Source organism: Sminthopsis crassicaudata, chromosome 1 (assembly GCF_048593235.1).
Source record: "Sminthopsis crassicaudata isolate SCR6 chromosome 1, ASM4859323v1, whole genome shotgun sequence".
Classification (NCBI taxonomy): domain Eukaryota; kingdom Metazoa; phylum Chordata; class Mammalia; order Dasyuromorphia; family Dasyuridae; genus Sminthopsis; species Sminthopsis crassicaudata.
In genome coordinates, this window is record NC_133617.1 from 750542991 (window position 1) to 750557847 (window position 14857).

At 36.8% G+C, this 14857-nt stretch overlaps 1 protein-coding gene across 4 annotated transcripts in view; it reads left to right on the top strand.

Annotated features, from left to right (window-relative positions):
* CDK13 (cyclin dependent kinase 13) overlaps positions 1 to 14857 on the top strand; it is a 103646-nt gene that overhangs the window by 22194 nt on the left and 66595 nt on the right. For all 4 annotated transcript variants that reach the window (XM_074284497.1, XM_074284498.1, XM_074284499.1 and 1 more), the window contains exons 2-5: positions 4412 to 5020; positions 8935 to 9105; positions 10784 to 10923; positions 12232 to 12402. In XM_074284497.1, the coding sequence (XP_074140598.1) occupies positions 4412 to 5020; positions 8935 to 9105; positions 10784 to 10923; positions 12232 to 12402 (1091 nt within the window). The remainder of the gene's footprint in view (positions 1 to 4411; positions 5021 to 8934; positions 9106 to 10783; positions 10924 to 12231; positions 12403 to 14857) is intronic.

Below are 14857 nucleotides of genomic sequence, written 5' to 3' on the forward strand. Positions count from 1 at the left end.
CTGAATATGGTTTATGCATAGCTGTTTCCCTGTTGTCTCTCCCATATGATTGTGGCTGTCTTGAGAGCAGAAACTGTCTTTTACCTATTAATCTCCAGTGCATAAACAGTATTTGGCAAATAGTTCGTATTTAATAAATGTTTATTGGCTGACTGGTTATTATACTCAATTATTGTTTAATATTTTATCCTTTTTTTTTCCCCAGAATACTTAAAAAAGAATCTCACTTGATTGCTGTTTCACTGACTACTTTGTATACTTTCATTTATTTTCTAACTTTAATATCAGTTTTCCAAAAGATAAGAAAATTTTATACTTGTTGTAATTTAGGCAAGAACTTAGTGATAGTCTCTGGCTGTATTTGAATGCATTTTTCCTTATAACTATGAAAATTTTTTTTAAAAATTGGCACTAACTGGGTCAATTCTTTTAGTAAATGCTTTTTGGGGTTTGTGATTTCTTTGGTGAAACTCCTCTAGATCACAGATTACACCCCACTTGTGCTTTCTCAGCCTCTGTTACCTGGTAATCGGATTTCTACAATTTCTTGGTACTAGTGGCAGAGATTGGTTTGGGCTACCCTGCCTTGGAAGCTTTCCTTCGGGACTTAAAAACATGAACCAATTGAGAGGAAGGGTAGCGTTGGGAAGTGGAGGGGTAGGGTTGGGAAGGGGAGGAATCAAACATTATATAAGTAAAAGATGGTTTACTTTAAATTGCTTTTTGGCTTTTATTTGTTTTGAGGAGGAAACCTAAAACATTCCATTCATCTGTTGTAAAAATTAGAAATAAGAAGCATAATCTCCTTGTTAACAATCAGTGGTGCCACATTCTTTTTAGAAAGACTTCCAGGTTTTCAACCTCAGCTCTTTATTTTTCTTCATATGAAATAATAAACCACTTGTCAAATCTTGTTACTGCTATAAAAACTTTTATATCCTATAACTTCTATGTAGCCATTATCAAAATTCAGGACTTTATCATTTCTCACCTCTACTATTGAAATAACTTTTTTAAAAAAAAGATTTATCTCTCCAATTCCTTTTTTTTTTTTTTTTTTTTTGAAAAATTTGTTTATTAAAAACAGAAAAAACAGAAAAGGAAAATAAATCAAACAAAAATATCCTAGAACATTGTCATATGCCATGCCCAGCAGAACATCAGGGAGGATTCAAAATATATAACAATAAATTATCAGTTCAAGAAAGGATATATAATACCAGAAAAATTTCACGAGTATCCATCTTTTCTTTGGTTACTTATTTTGTTCTCTGCTGCACACTTTTTACTTTATTCTTTTCCCCTCTTTCATCCCCCTTCACTTTTCCCAAACAGGCTGTAGTTAATCACAGATATATTTATATATACATACAAACATGTACATCCTCCCCACACATATACCCTTGCCCACACACATATACATTCACGCCCATTCACAGACCCACACACATAGCTATATATACACATATTTCTTTCCTATCCCTAACTCTTCTACTTTAATTCTGCTCCTTAACTTACCCTATTTCTTGACCTACCCCCACCCTTGGATCCCTCCCTTGGCTTCTCCTGGCTTTACTTCCCCCTCCACCCATCCCTTCCTCTTATTTCTTTATAATTTTGGAGGGTATTATACCTGTACAATATATATGTAGTGTTAACAGTTTAATCTATTCCAGGTTTTCAGATCTAGGAGCTCTCATTTCCCCCTCTAATGCTTCTGTGTATATTCTGTGTATATTCTTCCTCTGCACCTCATTTGTATAGCATGATTACTATTTTTACCTTTTCCTAGGCAGGTTTGCTTTTTAGAGTCAGATCATAGTCAACTCTCCAACAGTCTTTTTTTTTTTTTTTTTTTTTTTTTTAACTACCCAGTCAATTTTAAATGTATGGTATAATTTCCACATAAAAAAGTCCATGTTAAGTTCCTTGAAATTAATCTTTGATATTGGCTCTAATATGTTAAATTTTCTATTTGGTTGAAAGAAAGTCTGAAAATTTCCAAGTTTGTTGAATGTCCTTTTTTTTCCCCCCATTCAAAATTATTAGTAATTTTGCTGGATATGATATTTTTGGTCATAGGAGTCCCAAATCAAAAGCTCCTCCCTAGGCAGCAGTGCCCCTGCCCCTGCCCCTGCTGCTTCTGCACCCACAGTGGCCCCTGCAGAAATCTGTTCAGCAAATTTGGGCCTGGTGGTTCCTGATCAGCTGAGGTTCCCTCATTCTTCCAGAGTCCTCATGTGGTCTGGGAGGTGAAAGTTTCTATGATTGCTCCAGCCACACTCAGCTAGCTGGAAGGGTTCCCAACTAGCTAATCTCTGACCTTCCTCAGTCTTGGGTGTTTTCTATGATTGTTCCTGGAGGACCCTTGTTCTGGTTCAAGTCTTCTTATTTTTCACCAGTCTTTGTTTGCCCTGATGCAAATTTATTCTGTTTGTGGGGGAAATCTGGAGAGCTTGAAATTTACTGTTCTACTTCATCTTCCCAGTATCTTCCTTCAAAATATTAATTTGTCATCTTTCTTTAGGTTTCTTCCCACTCTAATCCATCTTTGTCAGTTGCCAAAGTGATTTTTCTAAAGCACAAGAGGGGATCAAATATAAATTTCTCTATTTGAAATTTAAACTTTTCATAATTTGAGTCCACTTAACCTTTCCTACTTGTAAAGGCCTCTTCCCTTCATGAATTCTATGAGTCAGCCAGTCTGGCCTCATTGTTTTTCATCTATGTGTTTCCATATCTCATCTAGATGCACTAAAGGCCATCTCCAGCCATGCTGAGCTATGTCTTGCTGCCATTTAAATGGCTCTGGAGGAGAAAGCTAGTCTGGAGACTTTGCATAGTCCTTTCTCACTTAAATCCATGTCACTTAGATGTCATGGTATCACTTCCCTAATGTCATGGTCCCTCTTCCAGAACAAAAGACAAATAACAAGGATGTTCTCCACAGATGGAGTTCTCCTTCCCTTCTGCTTCTTAGAATCTCTAGTTTCCTTAGATTTTAGGCCAAGTGCTCCCTTCCACAGAAAGCCTTTCACGGCTCTTCCAGATGCTGGTTCTCTCACTCAACACTTTGTATTTAATTTGTCTCCACCTGTATTTGTTCTGTTCCTCACTTAAAATGTGTGCTCTTCCAAGGTGATTGAATGTTTGTATTACTACTTTCTAGCACAGTACTTGGCACATAAGTAGACAACTAGTGATTCCTAAAACTGACAAATGTAAATCTTCTGTTTGGGGAAGTTCTTTTAAGAGGGAATTAAAAAAGAGAAGATGAAGTAGAAAGGATAGCTATTGACCAAATATAATCTAAAGCAAAAAGTCATGCAGAAATGGTTAGTTTTAAAATAAGGATGTCATTATGGTCCTTTTAAATCAATGCTATGTTTGCAAATTAAAAGTGGTATTCTACAAAAGTAAGCATTTCCTTAGTTTCAGACCCTTGACAAGGGATTGGAGTTCCAATTCTGGCTATGCCATTTATTTTATGCTTTTTAGCAAATCACTCTGTCCCTTATGATTAAGTTTCTGCATCTCTGAAATGTAATACCTACCTTAACCATTTCCCAGTCTTTTGTTAGTATAAGAAAAATAATGGTTGTTAAAATATCTTGAATGGCTGAAAACAAATATGTTGCCTTTAAAGATTTTCTAATAATTCTGTTGTTATTAAATGTTTAATTATTTTTAATGCCTTAGATGTTAATAGAATGCTAATTTGGTAAGAATCAAATCACTTTATTTTGTGTGTAATTTGCTGTGCTGTGTGTGCTATAAGATTAGTTTAGGTGCTGCTTAGACAGGGATCCTTTACTCTGTTCACCAAGAGAAGGCAGATGTAATTGAACTTGAAGTTGGTGTGGTTGTTTCGCTTTGGCTGCTACTGAATTTGATTACTACTGTAACCTTGTCTTGCTTGGATTTCCTGAGGCATCATACTTGTCTCCTGGTGGTCTCGTGGCTCTTTTATCTATTACTTTTTTTCCCTCTCAAAGACTACCTCTGCCTTTTATGGGCCAGACAATCTTGGGAAGCCTGGGCAATTCTATTCCCATGACTTCTTTAAATTCTTAGTCAGTAATTACACTTTGTATTGGTACTTTCTACTCTTTGTTGTTGTTCTGTGTATATTTTTGTTTCTGTTGTTGCTGTGGCAGAGCTAAAATGTTTCTGGATCTCACTTTCTATCATCTGTGAAGTAAAGCAGCTGAACTTGAGTTCTGTGCTATAACCTTGCATGTAGAAATTCCTGGTCTTACAATAATTCTAAGTGGAATTGGTAACTGTGTTTCACTATACAGTTGGGGAGTACGTAGTGGAATTTGAATATCAACCCTCCCCATTCTTATTCCCCCCCAAAAAACCCAAACCTGAACATTTGCTAATGCAATCTTTACTGTTTTTCAAGCAGGCGATCTGCCAAGTCGCGAAGCAGAAGCCCTTACTCATCTAGGCATTCGAGGTCCCGCAGCAGACATAGATTATCTAGGTCCCGGAGTCGCCACTCTAGCATTTCTCCTAGCACCCTGACTCTGAAAAGTAGCCTGGCTGCTGAGTTGAACAAGAACAAGAAAGCCAGAGCCGCGGAAGCAGCCAAAGCTCACGCCAAAGCGTCTAACACCTCGACGCCCACCAAAGTGGGGAGCACTGACCCTGCAGGTGGCAGCGCGCCTCAAGCCAACCATGTGAAGGAGCTGAAGAAGCTCAAGGCTGAACACACACCTTCTCCCACAAGTGGCGGGACTCTGAAAAATGACAAGACAAAAGTAAAACCCTCTCTGCAGGGAGCAAAGGTAGAAAATAATTTGATTGTAGACAAAACCAAGAAAGGCATTGTCGTGGGCAAGGAGAGTCAGCCGACTGTGGTGAAGGAGGAGCCGGCAGTACTGAAAGAGAAAAGCAAACCACGTACCCCAAGCTTGGGCACCAAGGAGAAGGAGCACCATGGACCATTGGTGACTTCCACTTTACCACCTTTGCCTTTTCCTCCTCTGCTGCCTGAAGACAAAGATGCTGACAGGTGAGTTCTGAAACTTTTCAAGGTTCTGGGGGGAAAAAAAGGATGTTCTGTGGGGAAAGACTGAGCAAAATGCAAGTTGTAATTAATGCACTCTAAGGAATCAAATTGCTTTTTACTGTCTACATTTTGACAACAAATTAGTTATTGCAGAATTATCGAATAAAAAGGAACATCAGCTAGAAAACTGCCACACAAATCCATTGTTAAGGGCCAGAGTTTTGTGTAGTTAGAATGTCGTTTAAGCTGTGCTGCCTAGGTCTACACATCTCCTGAAAAAGACTCCCAAAAATGATGGGGTAGGCCTGGCCTGGTCCATCTGGGACCATTGACCTTAGCTTCTGGGAGTAGCACTGGGTATGTTTTGTGGGAGAACTTTATTGTCCTCAAAGTGTGAGGTATGGCTCCCAAATGTCTCTCAGATGTTCCTGTCTCCATAACAGTTTGTGATAGTCCCTGTGGCTAAGCCTCCATGAGTCTGTGCTGTATGTTAAGTTGATGATGACTGGGAGATTATCATAGTACTTGCCTTGCCAAGTTGTGAGACATTTATATACTTGGAATATATTGCAAAACTTCAGGCACTAGAGAAATGTTAACTATTAGAATTATGATGAATAACAATTACACAAATTTCAGGGAACCTCATTGTTGATATTTTATAGAAATTTCTTTTTTAATGAATATTAAATAAGTCATAACAGAATAGCTTTAAATGTAGTTGAAACATGAGAATGAACTGAAAGATCTGTTAGGGTGTTTTCAAGGGATCTTTGAGTATAAATATAGAAACTTAAGAATGTTTCCTGTAAGGCCTTTGCTTCCATGAAGCAGGCAGGCCATTTGTTGTCTTTCTTGGGTCCTTTTTAACAGTTCCCTTTTGTGATTTTTTATTTTTATTTTTTTATTTTTGAAAAGAAGCCAGAGCTTTGTGATTCTGTTCCTGTGCTTTATATCCTGTTGTCCTTCCTTATTCTCCCCTTTTGCTCCCTCTCCACCTTTTCAATTCGTTTCCCTTCCCCTTTCAGTTTTTCCAGTCTAATCTCTTTTCCAGAATGTGAGTGCAGGCTGCACAAAAAAAAGTCAAATTTTGTTTCTTGGTCTTCATACCAGTCTCCCTTTCTGTATCCAGATTGTTTCTCTGTGCTGGCCCTCCTTTCCCCTCTCCATTTCTGCCTCTCTGCCTTTATTCCTTTTTTGTTTTTCACAATACAGAATATCCTTTAGGGAACACTTCTGGAGAAGACAAGATGATTGTGTTCCATTAGTGAATATGCTTTGGACCAGCGATTGCTTTACCATTTTTCAGCAATTTGTTCATTTCAAGTGCCATCAATTAAATTGATCTTCATTCTCCAAAAAAAGTTTTTTTAGCTGCTACTAAATTATTAAATTTTAATTTGTCTTAACTAGAATAATAACCATTTAAATCTTTTAATTGGTTACTGTTTTCCCCTTTTATTTTGGGAAGCTGATGAGGTCACTACCCCACTGCCTAATCCCTCCTTTTCTTGATATCTTCAGCATTGAAAGTTTCAGCTTTTTTTTTTTTTTTAAAGGATAACTATTTTATGCCATAAATTGATTTGAAGGGACAACAAAGAAATAGGAAAATGACTTATGTCTCTTGTCTTTTTGATTAGAAATCATACATCCTTTTGGTTTTCTCTTTCCCAGAATCCTATGGGTTTGTATGTGTGTTTCTCTTTAATAAATGAAGCTTATAAAGAAAAAGGACTGTAGCGTTTTTTATAAAAATTTTCTTTTCCCTCAGAAGTTTGGCTTTGACTAATTTTTTCATGTTTATCTTCCTTAAAAGGACTTTTCTTCTCTTCCTTTTCTCCCCCTTCATCTGCTTTGGATTGATTATGTGTGTGGAAGTTGGCGGTATCATTAAAAATAAAGTGCTCTTTAATTCCATGCTATGATAATTTGAGTATTTTTCTTAAAAGCCTTTCAGTGAGGAGCATAGATTTGTTCTCTGGTTACAGGCAAAGCTGCATAGACCCAGATTCTGACATATCTATTTCATGGGGATCCACTTGGAATGTTTGTGATCAAGTTCTTTTTCGTTTCTCTCAGGAGCCAATTAATTAAACACGTTGAAATATTTTTTATTGTGATGATATTTTAGGTTTCTTACAATTTTAGTCAATTTTATAACTAGATTCTTTATAAAGGGAATGCTGTAGATAAAGCTTAATTAAACTTGTAGCAAATGAAAACATTTAAGTGGGGAGCAAATGAATTAAGCATTTACATAGCCCCTCCTATGTGCCAGGCATTGTGCTAAGTGCTTTATAACTATTATCTCATTTGATCCTTACAGCAGCCCTAGGAGGTAGATATTATTATTATCCTCATTTTACAGATGAGAAAATGGAGGCAGACTGAGGTTATAACCTGCCTGTGGTCATATGGCTAGTAAGTTTGTAAGGCCAGATTTGAATTCAGGTCTTCTTGATTTCAGTTCTGCTGTTCTGTGCTGTGCCACAAGTTATCTCCTTATTGTGCCAGTCATTGTGCTGATAGGTGCTAGGGATTCAGTCACAAAAGCCAGACAGCCCTTGTTTTCCAGGAATTCATATTCTAGTAGGAAAGATAGCACAGATTAGAAATTTTAGCTTCAGGTCACACGGAAAATCTTCATGATTTTTAAGAATGAATGACCAGGCTAATGGGGAGGCCTCTTCTTTAGTGTAATTTCCACTGATAAAACCATGTTTGTTTCTGACATTGAACCGTTGGATAGTGTCAAGGACTTTGGTGAGAAGAGCTTGGTTTTCCTGGTCTTGAGGAGCTGAGACTGGTGAGGAGGCTGGGGTCGCAGCTCCACTTTTCTCCCCAGGATGGATTCCTGGGGTGGTGGCTATCAGGGCTGCACTGGAAGAGAGCCATTGGTTTGGCTCTGAAGCTCCTTCCAGTGATGAAATTCAGTCTTTCTATGTGTATATTTGAGAAAATATTCATTCTTGAAGATGCTGAATGCTTTTGATCACATATTGCTGTGGGGACGATATGATTTCTTTACTATTGTGCCAAGAAACATCTTTCCCCTGCTCCTCCCCTCAACTTTGCTGAAATTTATCTTTTATTTTTAACAGTAATTTTAAAAATACTTTTTGAGTTCCAAAATCTCTCCCTCCAGTCTTTCCTACCCATTGGGAAGGCAAGTAGTATTGGTATCAATTATAGGTGTGAAATCATGCAAAACATACTTCAGGAAACATTCTTGACACTTTAGTTTGATATAAATAATTGTAACTGAGTTTTTAAATCCTCCATAAAATTGAGAATTCATTTCCTTTCCTGAAAATTACTTAATAAGTGTGATTTGACTTTCAGACAAACTTAAGAATTGTTAGCTTGCTGGAGCTTGGATTACAAAATGAAATTTGGCAGAAGGAAGTAGTAGCTGCCAAGGAACTAATATTATATATTAAATAGACATTGAAGCTGAGAAATAAACATCATGAGGTATCAGTGAGAACCAGAGAAGTTACAAATATACCATCCATTATGTTCCTTGGACCATAAATCATTTCAGTAAGAGTTCTTTGAAAAAACATGTAATTTAAAAATTAATTACTTTACCCTGTTTTCTTAGGATCATTTTTGTTTTAATGAAAAAACAAACTGGTTAGTATGGAAAAAGAGAAGGAAAATGTGACAATATTAACAAAATACGCTGATTATTTTTTTAAATTGTAAAATAACTTAGTCTCTTCAATCAGAATGAAATCAAGTGCTTGGTAGTCTGCTGGCAACTCAGTGTTCTTTTTACTTGGAGCTTGTATGTTTGGGGTACACATTGTGGGGTGCCGCCATTCCCTGCATGAAAGGTCAGTAGTAGGAAGTGCACCATCCAGGCAAGTGGGCGTGAGTGTGACATTCACCTATGACCCTTTCTTTTCTAGTTTAAGAGGGAACATTTCTGTAAAGGCGGTGAAAAAAGAAGTGGAGAAGAAGCTGCGCTGCCTGTTGGCAGATCTGCCCCTGCCCCCCGAGCTCCCAGGTGGGGATGACTTCTCGACCAGCCCTGAAGAGAAGAAAACCTCTACCCCGGCGCACAGTAAGAGAAGGCCCAAGTACGTGCCGCCCAGCTCCGGGCCTTGCTTTCTGCCTGCTGTTAAAATTTACCTCAGATATTTCTGCTTTATCCAGAAAAGTTGAAATGTAAAGTCGGATTTTAAAATTAAAACAAAAACAAAAACAAAAACCAACTCCCCCAAAGAACCTCAGATCCTTTATGTTAGCAGCTTAAGTTTTTAAATGCGATTTTTAGTGTACTAAAATAATTAAGATTACTTTCATAATTACATGGTGTAATCTGTCAGTGAGTTCCAATAAAAAAAGAAACCCAACAAAGCTATGAATTGCTGTCACTTGGAAGAGGTATTGGACTTTTTTGCTTGGGAAGAGAAAGCTAGGAGCAATGGGGGAGGGGGACAGTTTCAAGAGGCAAATGTGACAGAGAAATGTGTCTTCAATCAGTTAGCACTGTCAGAAAGAGAGGTGGGCTCCTTGTGTTCTTCCAGGACAGGTTAGAGCAGTCATTTGCATGATGGGGGAGCATGGTTGGGCTGTTGATGCTTTCTAACCCTAAGATTCAGTAGTCTTTTTATCTTGCTAATTTCCTATGGCTCCAGTAAATATGATAATATTATTTTCTGTATAGGATATTCTAAACAAAATAGAAACAATAAGACTTGGAGGCAAGGAAAAGTGTTTATAGTCAGCTCTCAGTGAAACCACCCACTGTGAATTGTGGGAAAGTCAGTACATACCTTTGCTTTTAGTTTCTGATTCTTTTTTTTGGCCTTTGATTATCTCCCGTGTATTTTGTTTCTAAAACAAGAACTGGAATTTAAAATAGATTTGAAGTCTTATCCTAGTGGCTTCAGTGAAATAACCGAAGGAAGTCTCCCTGCAGCCTAATTTAGTCTACAAACATAGTTCCTCTTTCTCATGGCTTTCTTTCCATCAAGGGAATTTATTATTTAGATGTGAACTAAAAAAGTAAAACATTCCTTAATATTAATTGAAAAAGTATCCCTTTAATAGCATAACTAATAGCCAGTTTCTCCTTCTTTGAGCATTAATAGGTGATGATAATATTTCATTTAAATAGCTGTAGGCATTAAGACTAACCAAGCATTTCAAATAGAGAATATAAAATTGTTCTGCACTATTCCTATATCTAACTAGAAAGAAAGTTTGGGGGTGGCTAGTAGGGTGGCTAATGGAGTTGATTGAAATGAAGAATTGCTTATAATTATTCCCTGACTTTAAAGTTGAGTACTGATGTGTACATTTGTCAGTGTAAATTCCCAGGGACAAAACTCCATATTAATTTCCAAAGTCCAATAATTAACAAACACTTAGCATAAAGCTTTAACTTTATGAAAAGAGATGTGGTTGATAACTGAAAAGAAGGGAGCCCTTTTCTATAACAGTGAAGGCTTAAATCATTTGGGTTTTTTGCCCATGAATGTTGATTCTTTGGCTTTACTACTGTTTTGAAAAAACTTTCATGGAGCTTCTTTCTTCTTATTCTTTTTTAGTTTATATACAAAATGAATAAACGTTCTGGGTGATCCAATGACTCTGTAGCATTATTATGATATAGGGTCCCAAACCCATTTGTCATTATGAAGATGGGAGGTGGGGTGGGCTAAAAGGGAGGACTGGTTTTTTGTTTTGGGTGTTTAGTATTAAAGTAGACTTGCTTGACTGCATATAAAACTTCAGAACTATATTTACTAGAATATGTGGGCCTCGCTATGGTGAAATAAAAGAAAAGGATATTGACTGGGGAAAACGCTGCGTGGATAAATTTGATATCATTGGAATTATTGGAGAAGGCACCTATGGGCAAGTTTACAAAGCCAGGGATAAAGATACAGGTAAGAGCTCATCAGATGTGCTTCTATTGGGCTGTGCTGTGGCTTGGTTTCATCTTCTAAAAACAGTTTGAGGAATGTTCAAGCATATAGTTGATGTAGAGGGAATAATTCTGTCCTAATCATATCAGCTTCTTTTGCAACATTGTGATTCTTAATGAAATCAAATGTTTCTTATTTGGATTTTTTTTGTTTTTAGAGAGAATTTTCTATACATTCATATGTATATATTTCCTTTGTTAGCCTTAACCATAAAAGTATTTCAGCCTTAATGGTTTTGGTTAAGTATCTTTTTTATGAGTTAAAAAACTGTAAGCAATTTTTTTTATAGAAAAAGATGAGGAAAAAAAGCTTGCACAGGATGTTTTTATGTAGCAGATTTTATTGTAGCAAGTTCGGCAAAGTACTTTTGCTTTTTATTGGCAGTGGTCCAGTTTGAGAAAATACTTTTTGATTATTTATGGCCAATGTTTAGAAACATTTTATTTACATAGTAACTTTATGCAGTCTAACCCTATGGAGGTGAGGTGTTCCACAGTCAAACTTTGGAAATGTAGGTGGGACTCAGAAGTAGGCAAGAAATGATTGGAGCATTAAAGGATAAGAGCAGGTTACATGGACGGAAAAAAAAATGAACAGAAAAATCCCTAAATGGTTCCAGGTCATTTATTCTGTTCTATTTTCTTGTCATAGGCTCTGACCACTTCATCATCTAGTTAAACAATTAATATTTATGATTCCCTGGAGTCATTAGTCAAGCGTGACATGGATTTTAAGATGATTAAAATACAATACATGAAGCAAGTATACTCTAAATGAAATTTTGGTTATAACAATATTATAAATTAGCATATATGTACATTCTAGTAGTTTCTTTACACACGCACACCTCTGAAAGGAGAGAAGACTACAGTGTACTTTGTGAGCATATCCTGTTGATAAACTATAAAAAAAAGAAAAGAACCCAAATTAGATCATTTACTTTTTAAAAAATCCTGTATATCTCCAGTTACTTGTTTAATGCAAGATAGAGAATGATTCCATTTTCAAATTGGAGCAAAAGAATATGGACTAATTATTTTTAAGATTCATCAGTTTGAATTAGAATTTTTGACTATAATTTTCTTGGATATAGGTTATCTGGGTCTCATTTATGTATAAATAATCTGATAAAGAAAATATGTGACATTAATTGTGGGCTGGAACTTCAAGTAATAGGGATTAAAAATCGAATTAAAATTTAAAATTGAGAAAAAATATATCTGGCTTGCCCAGTTATGACAAATTGTGATTTGTTTAATTTTATAACAGGAGAAATGGTGGCCTTAAAAAAAGTCCGGCTAGATAATGAAAAGGAAGGCTTCCCCATCACAGCCATCCGAGAGATTAAGATCCTTCGACAGCTTACCCACCAGAGTATTATCAACATGAAGGAAATTGTGACTGACAAAGAAGACGCTTTAGATTTTAAGAAGGACAAAGGTACGTGATGTTTATTTAAAATACTGGCTTTTTTTTTTTTAGTGATAGTGACACCAATTTACAGATCTAGTTTGTCATTTGATTAGAAGTACATTTTTGGGGAGACAATTGGCCTTTTGGTAGTAAACAGTTAAATGAGAGCCTGTTAACCTAAGGAAAGCCCTTTATTTAGAATGTTAGTGAAATTGAAAATGCTTTAGTATTTCAGTGGGTCACAAGCCATCCATACCTTCTCATTGTGTGCCATTCTTCTCCATGTCCTTCCATGAATCTTTTATTTTAGGTTCTAGAAAACCTTCTTTGTGCTGTCATACTATCTCATTGATACCAAGAGAGCATCCTCCATTCCGCCCTTCCCTATTTATCTCTTCTCCTTTGTTCCAGCTCTGGGACTAGCCCATCTTCTTTTCTGGTCCTACATTGCCTTAAAGGATGTCTTTTATCCTTTTCCCATCTAAGCCATAATCTGGAAGTTTCCTGCATTCTCTTCCCAGTATACATCACTGCATTGCCCTCTAGATTCCTGTAGGTCTTCTGGGATCATGGTGGTCTGTGATCCATAGCCTTCTTAGGATTTTATCTGTTTTAAAAAGATACTCATTTGAACAGCTGAGCATCCTGCAGCCAATGAAAACACTACTCATTGTCCCAGGTATTGTAGCCTACCCTCCCCGTCCTGTTTTCTGAGTCTAGTTCTCTGTCACAGAGAAAGGCACTGATTGATTCATTGGGCTACCTTGCTTACTTCATTCTCTGTGTTGGATTATATGCCTTTTTTCATCCACTTGGTTTTTCCTGTGTGATTTGCCATCTTGTTCAAGGAGTTTGTGGACTCACTGAGGAGGCTTGTGGTATTCAGGGGCTCAGTGTATTCAGCACTATGTCATCTGTAAGCAGCATCTGTACAATTTGATAAGAAGCTTATTTCTTTTTAGTGGCTTCTTTGCGTCGGCTAAATAAATAGCAGGCACACATATAGTGTATGTAATCTCTTCAGTCTTAGAGCTGTATTTTCAAATCCAGTTACCAATTTGGACATTGCTTTTAAAGATGAAAAAGCTTTTGCTAGAAGGCTGCTTTGGGAATTTATGTGGGCAGATCTTGGAATAAAGGCAAATGTTTTGCAATTAGCTCTGTATATCCCAATTTTACTGACCTTTAAGAACTTAAAATAACAATAATAACCTTCAGAGCACCTTTGTCCCTCTCTCCCCAAAAGAACTGAACAACCTTCTGAAAATGGGTATTGACTGTTGAGTCCCACTGAGTGGCTTGTTGCAGGTCTTGACGATGAGCAGCAGAACTAACAGTTCTCAGCTCCTATTGGGCTGGAACTGCTTCCTCTCCATGTGGGGAAGTGTGTGTCTACATACTGATTCTCTTTAGTGACAGTGTAAGTGCTGAGAATGAGATGGAGAGAAGAGCCGGAGTTTGTAGCTCATGATGTGGGGCACTTATGTTGAAAGAAAAAAAGAACTTATTTGAAAGCATTCTTATTCGGCATTCCATTCTCACATGAATATTTCCAGTAATACTGCTGGATCCTGCTCTTCCATTCAGAAGCCTTCTCTACAAAAGGAGATAAATCTGTAAGACAGAAATTAAAAAACTAGTTATTATTTTTTTCCCCTTTTTTAAAAATTAATTTTATAATTATAACATTTTTTTTTTTTTTGGACAGTACATATACTTAGGTAATTTTTTTTTTTTTTTTTAACAACATTATCCCTTGGACTCCCTTCTGTTCCGAATTTTTCCCCTCCTTCCCTCCACCCCCTCCCCTAGATGGCAGGCATTCCCATACATATTAAATATCTTATAGTATATGCTTGGTACAATATATATGTGCAGAACCGAATTTTATTGTTGTTGCAAAGGAAGAATTGTATTCGGAAGGTAAAAATAATCTGGGAAGAAAAACAAAAAAAAAATGCTCACAGTTTACACTCATTTCCCAGTGTTCCTTCTCTGGGTGTAGCTGTTTCTGTCCATCATTGATCAATTGGAACTGGATTAGCTCTTCTCTATGTTGAAGATGTCCACTTCCATCAGAATGCATCCTCATAAGTATCATTGTTGAAGTGTATAATAATCTCCTAGTTTTGCTCGAAAAACTAGTTATTTTAAAAAATGCTTTTCCTCTTTGTGAAAGTTAATAATAAATTGTTTTTTAAGCTCTCAAACTTCTGCAGCTTCTCCATTGCTTATACGTTAAAATCTCCGAAGTCCTTAGCTTGACCATTTCCTCAGTATGGTCCTGTGTACTTTCTAACTAGAATCCCAAAACTTCAGGGATCCGCTAGTTCAACTCGTTCATCCCTTTCCCTCATAGCAGCTCCTTCCCCAAACTGATTTGTGTACATTTTGTATTAGCTTATTCAGCTGCATTCAGGGAACTCCTGCTCTGGGTTGAAGGGCAGTCTTGTCTTTTTTTGTGTTTGTGTCAGTAGTCCTC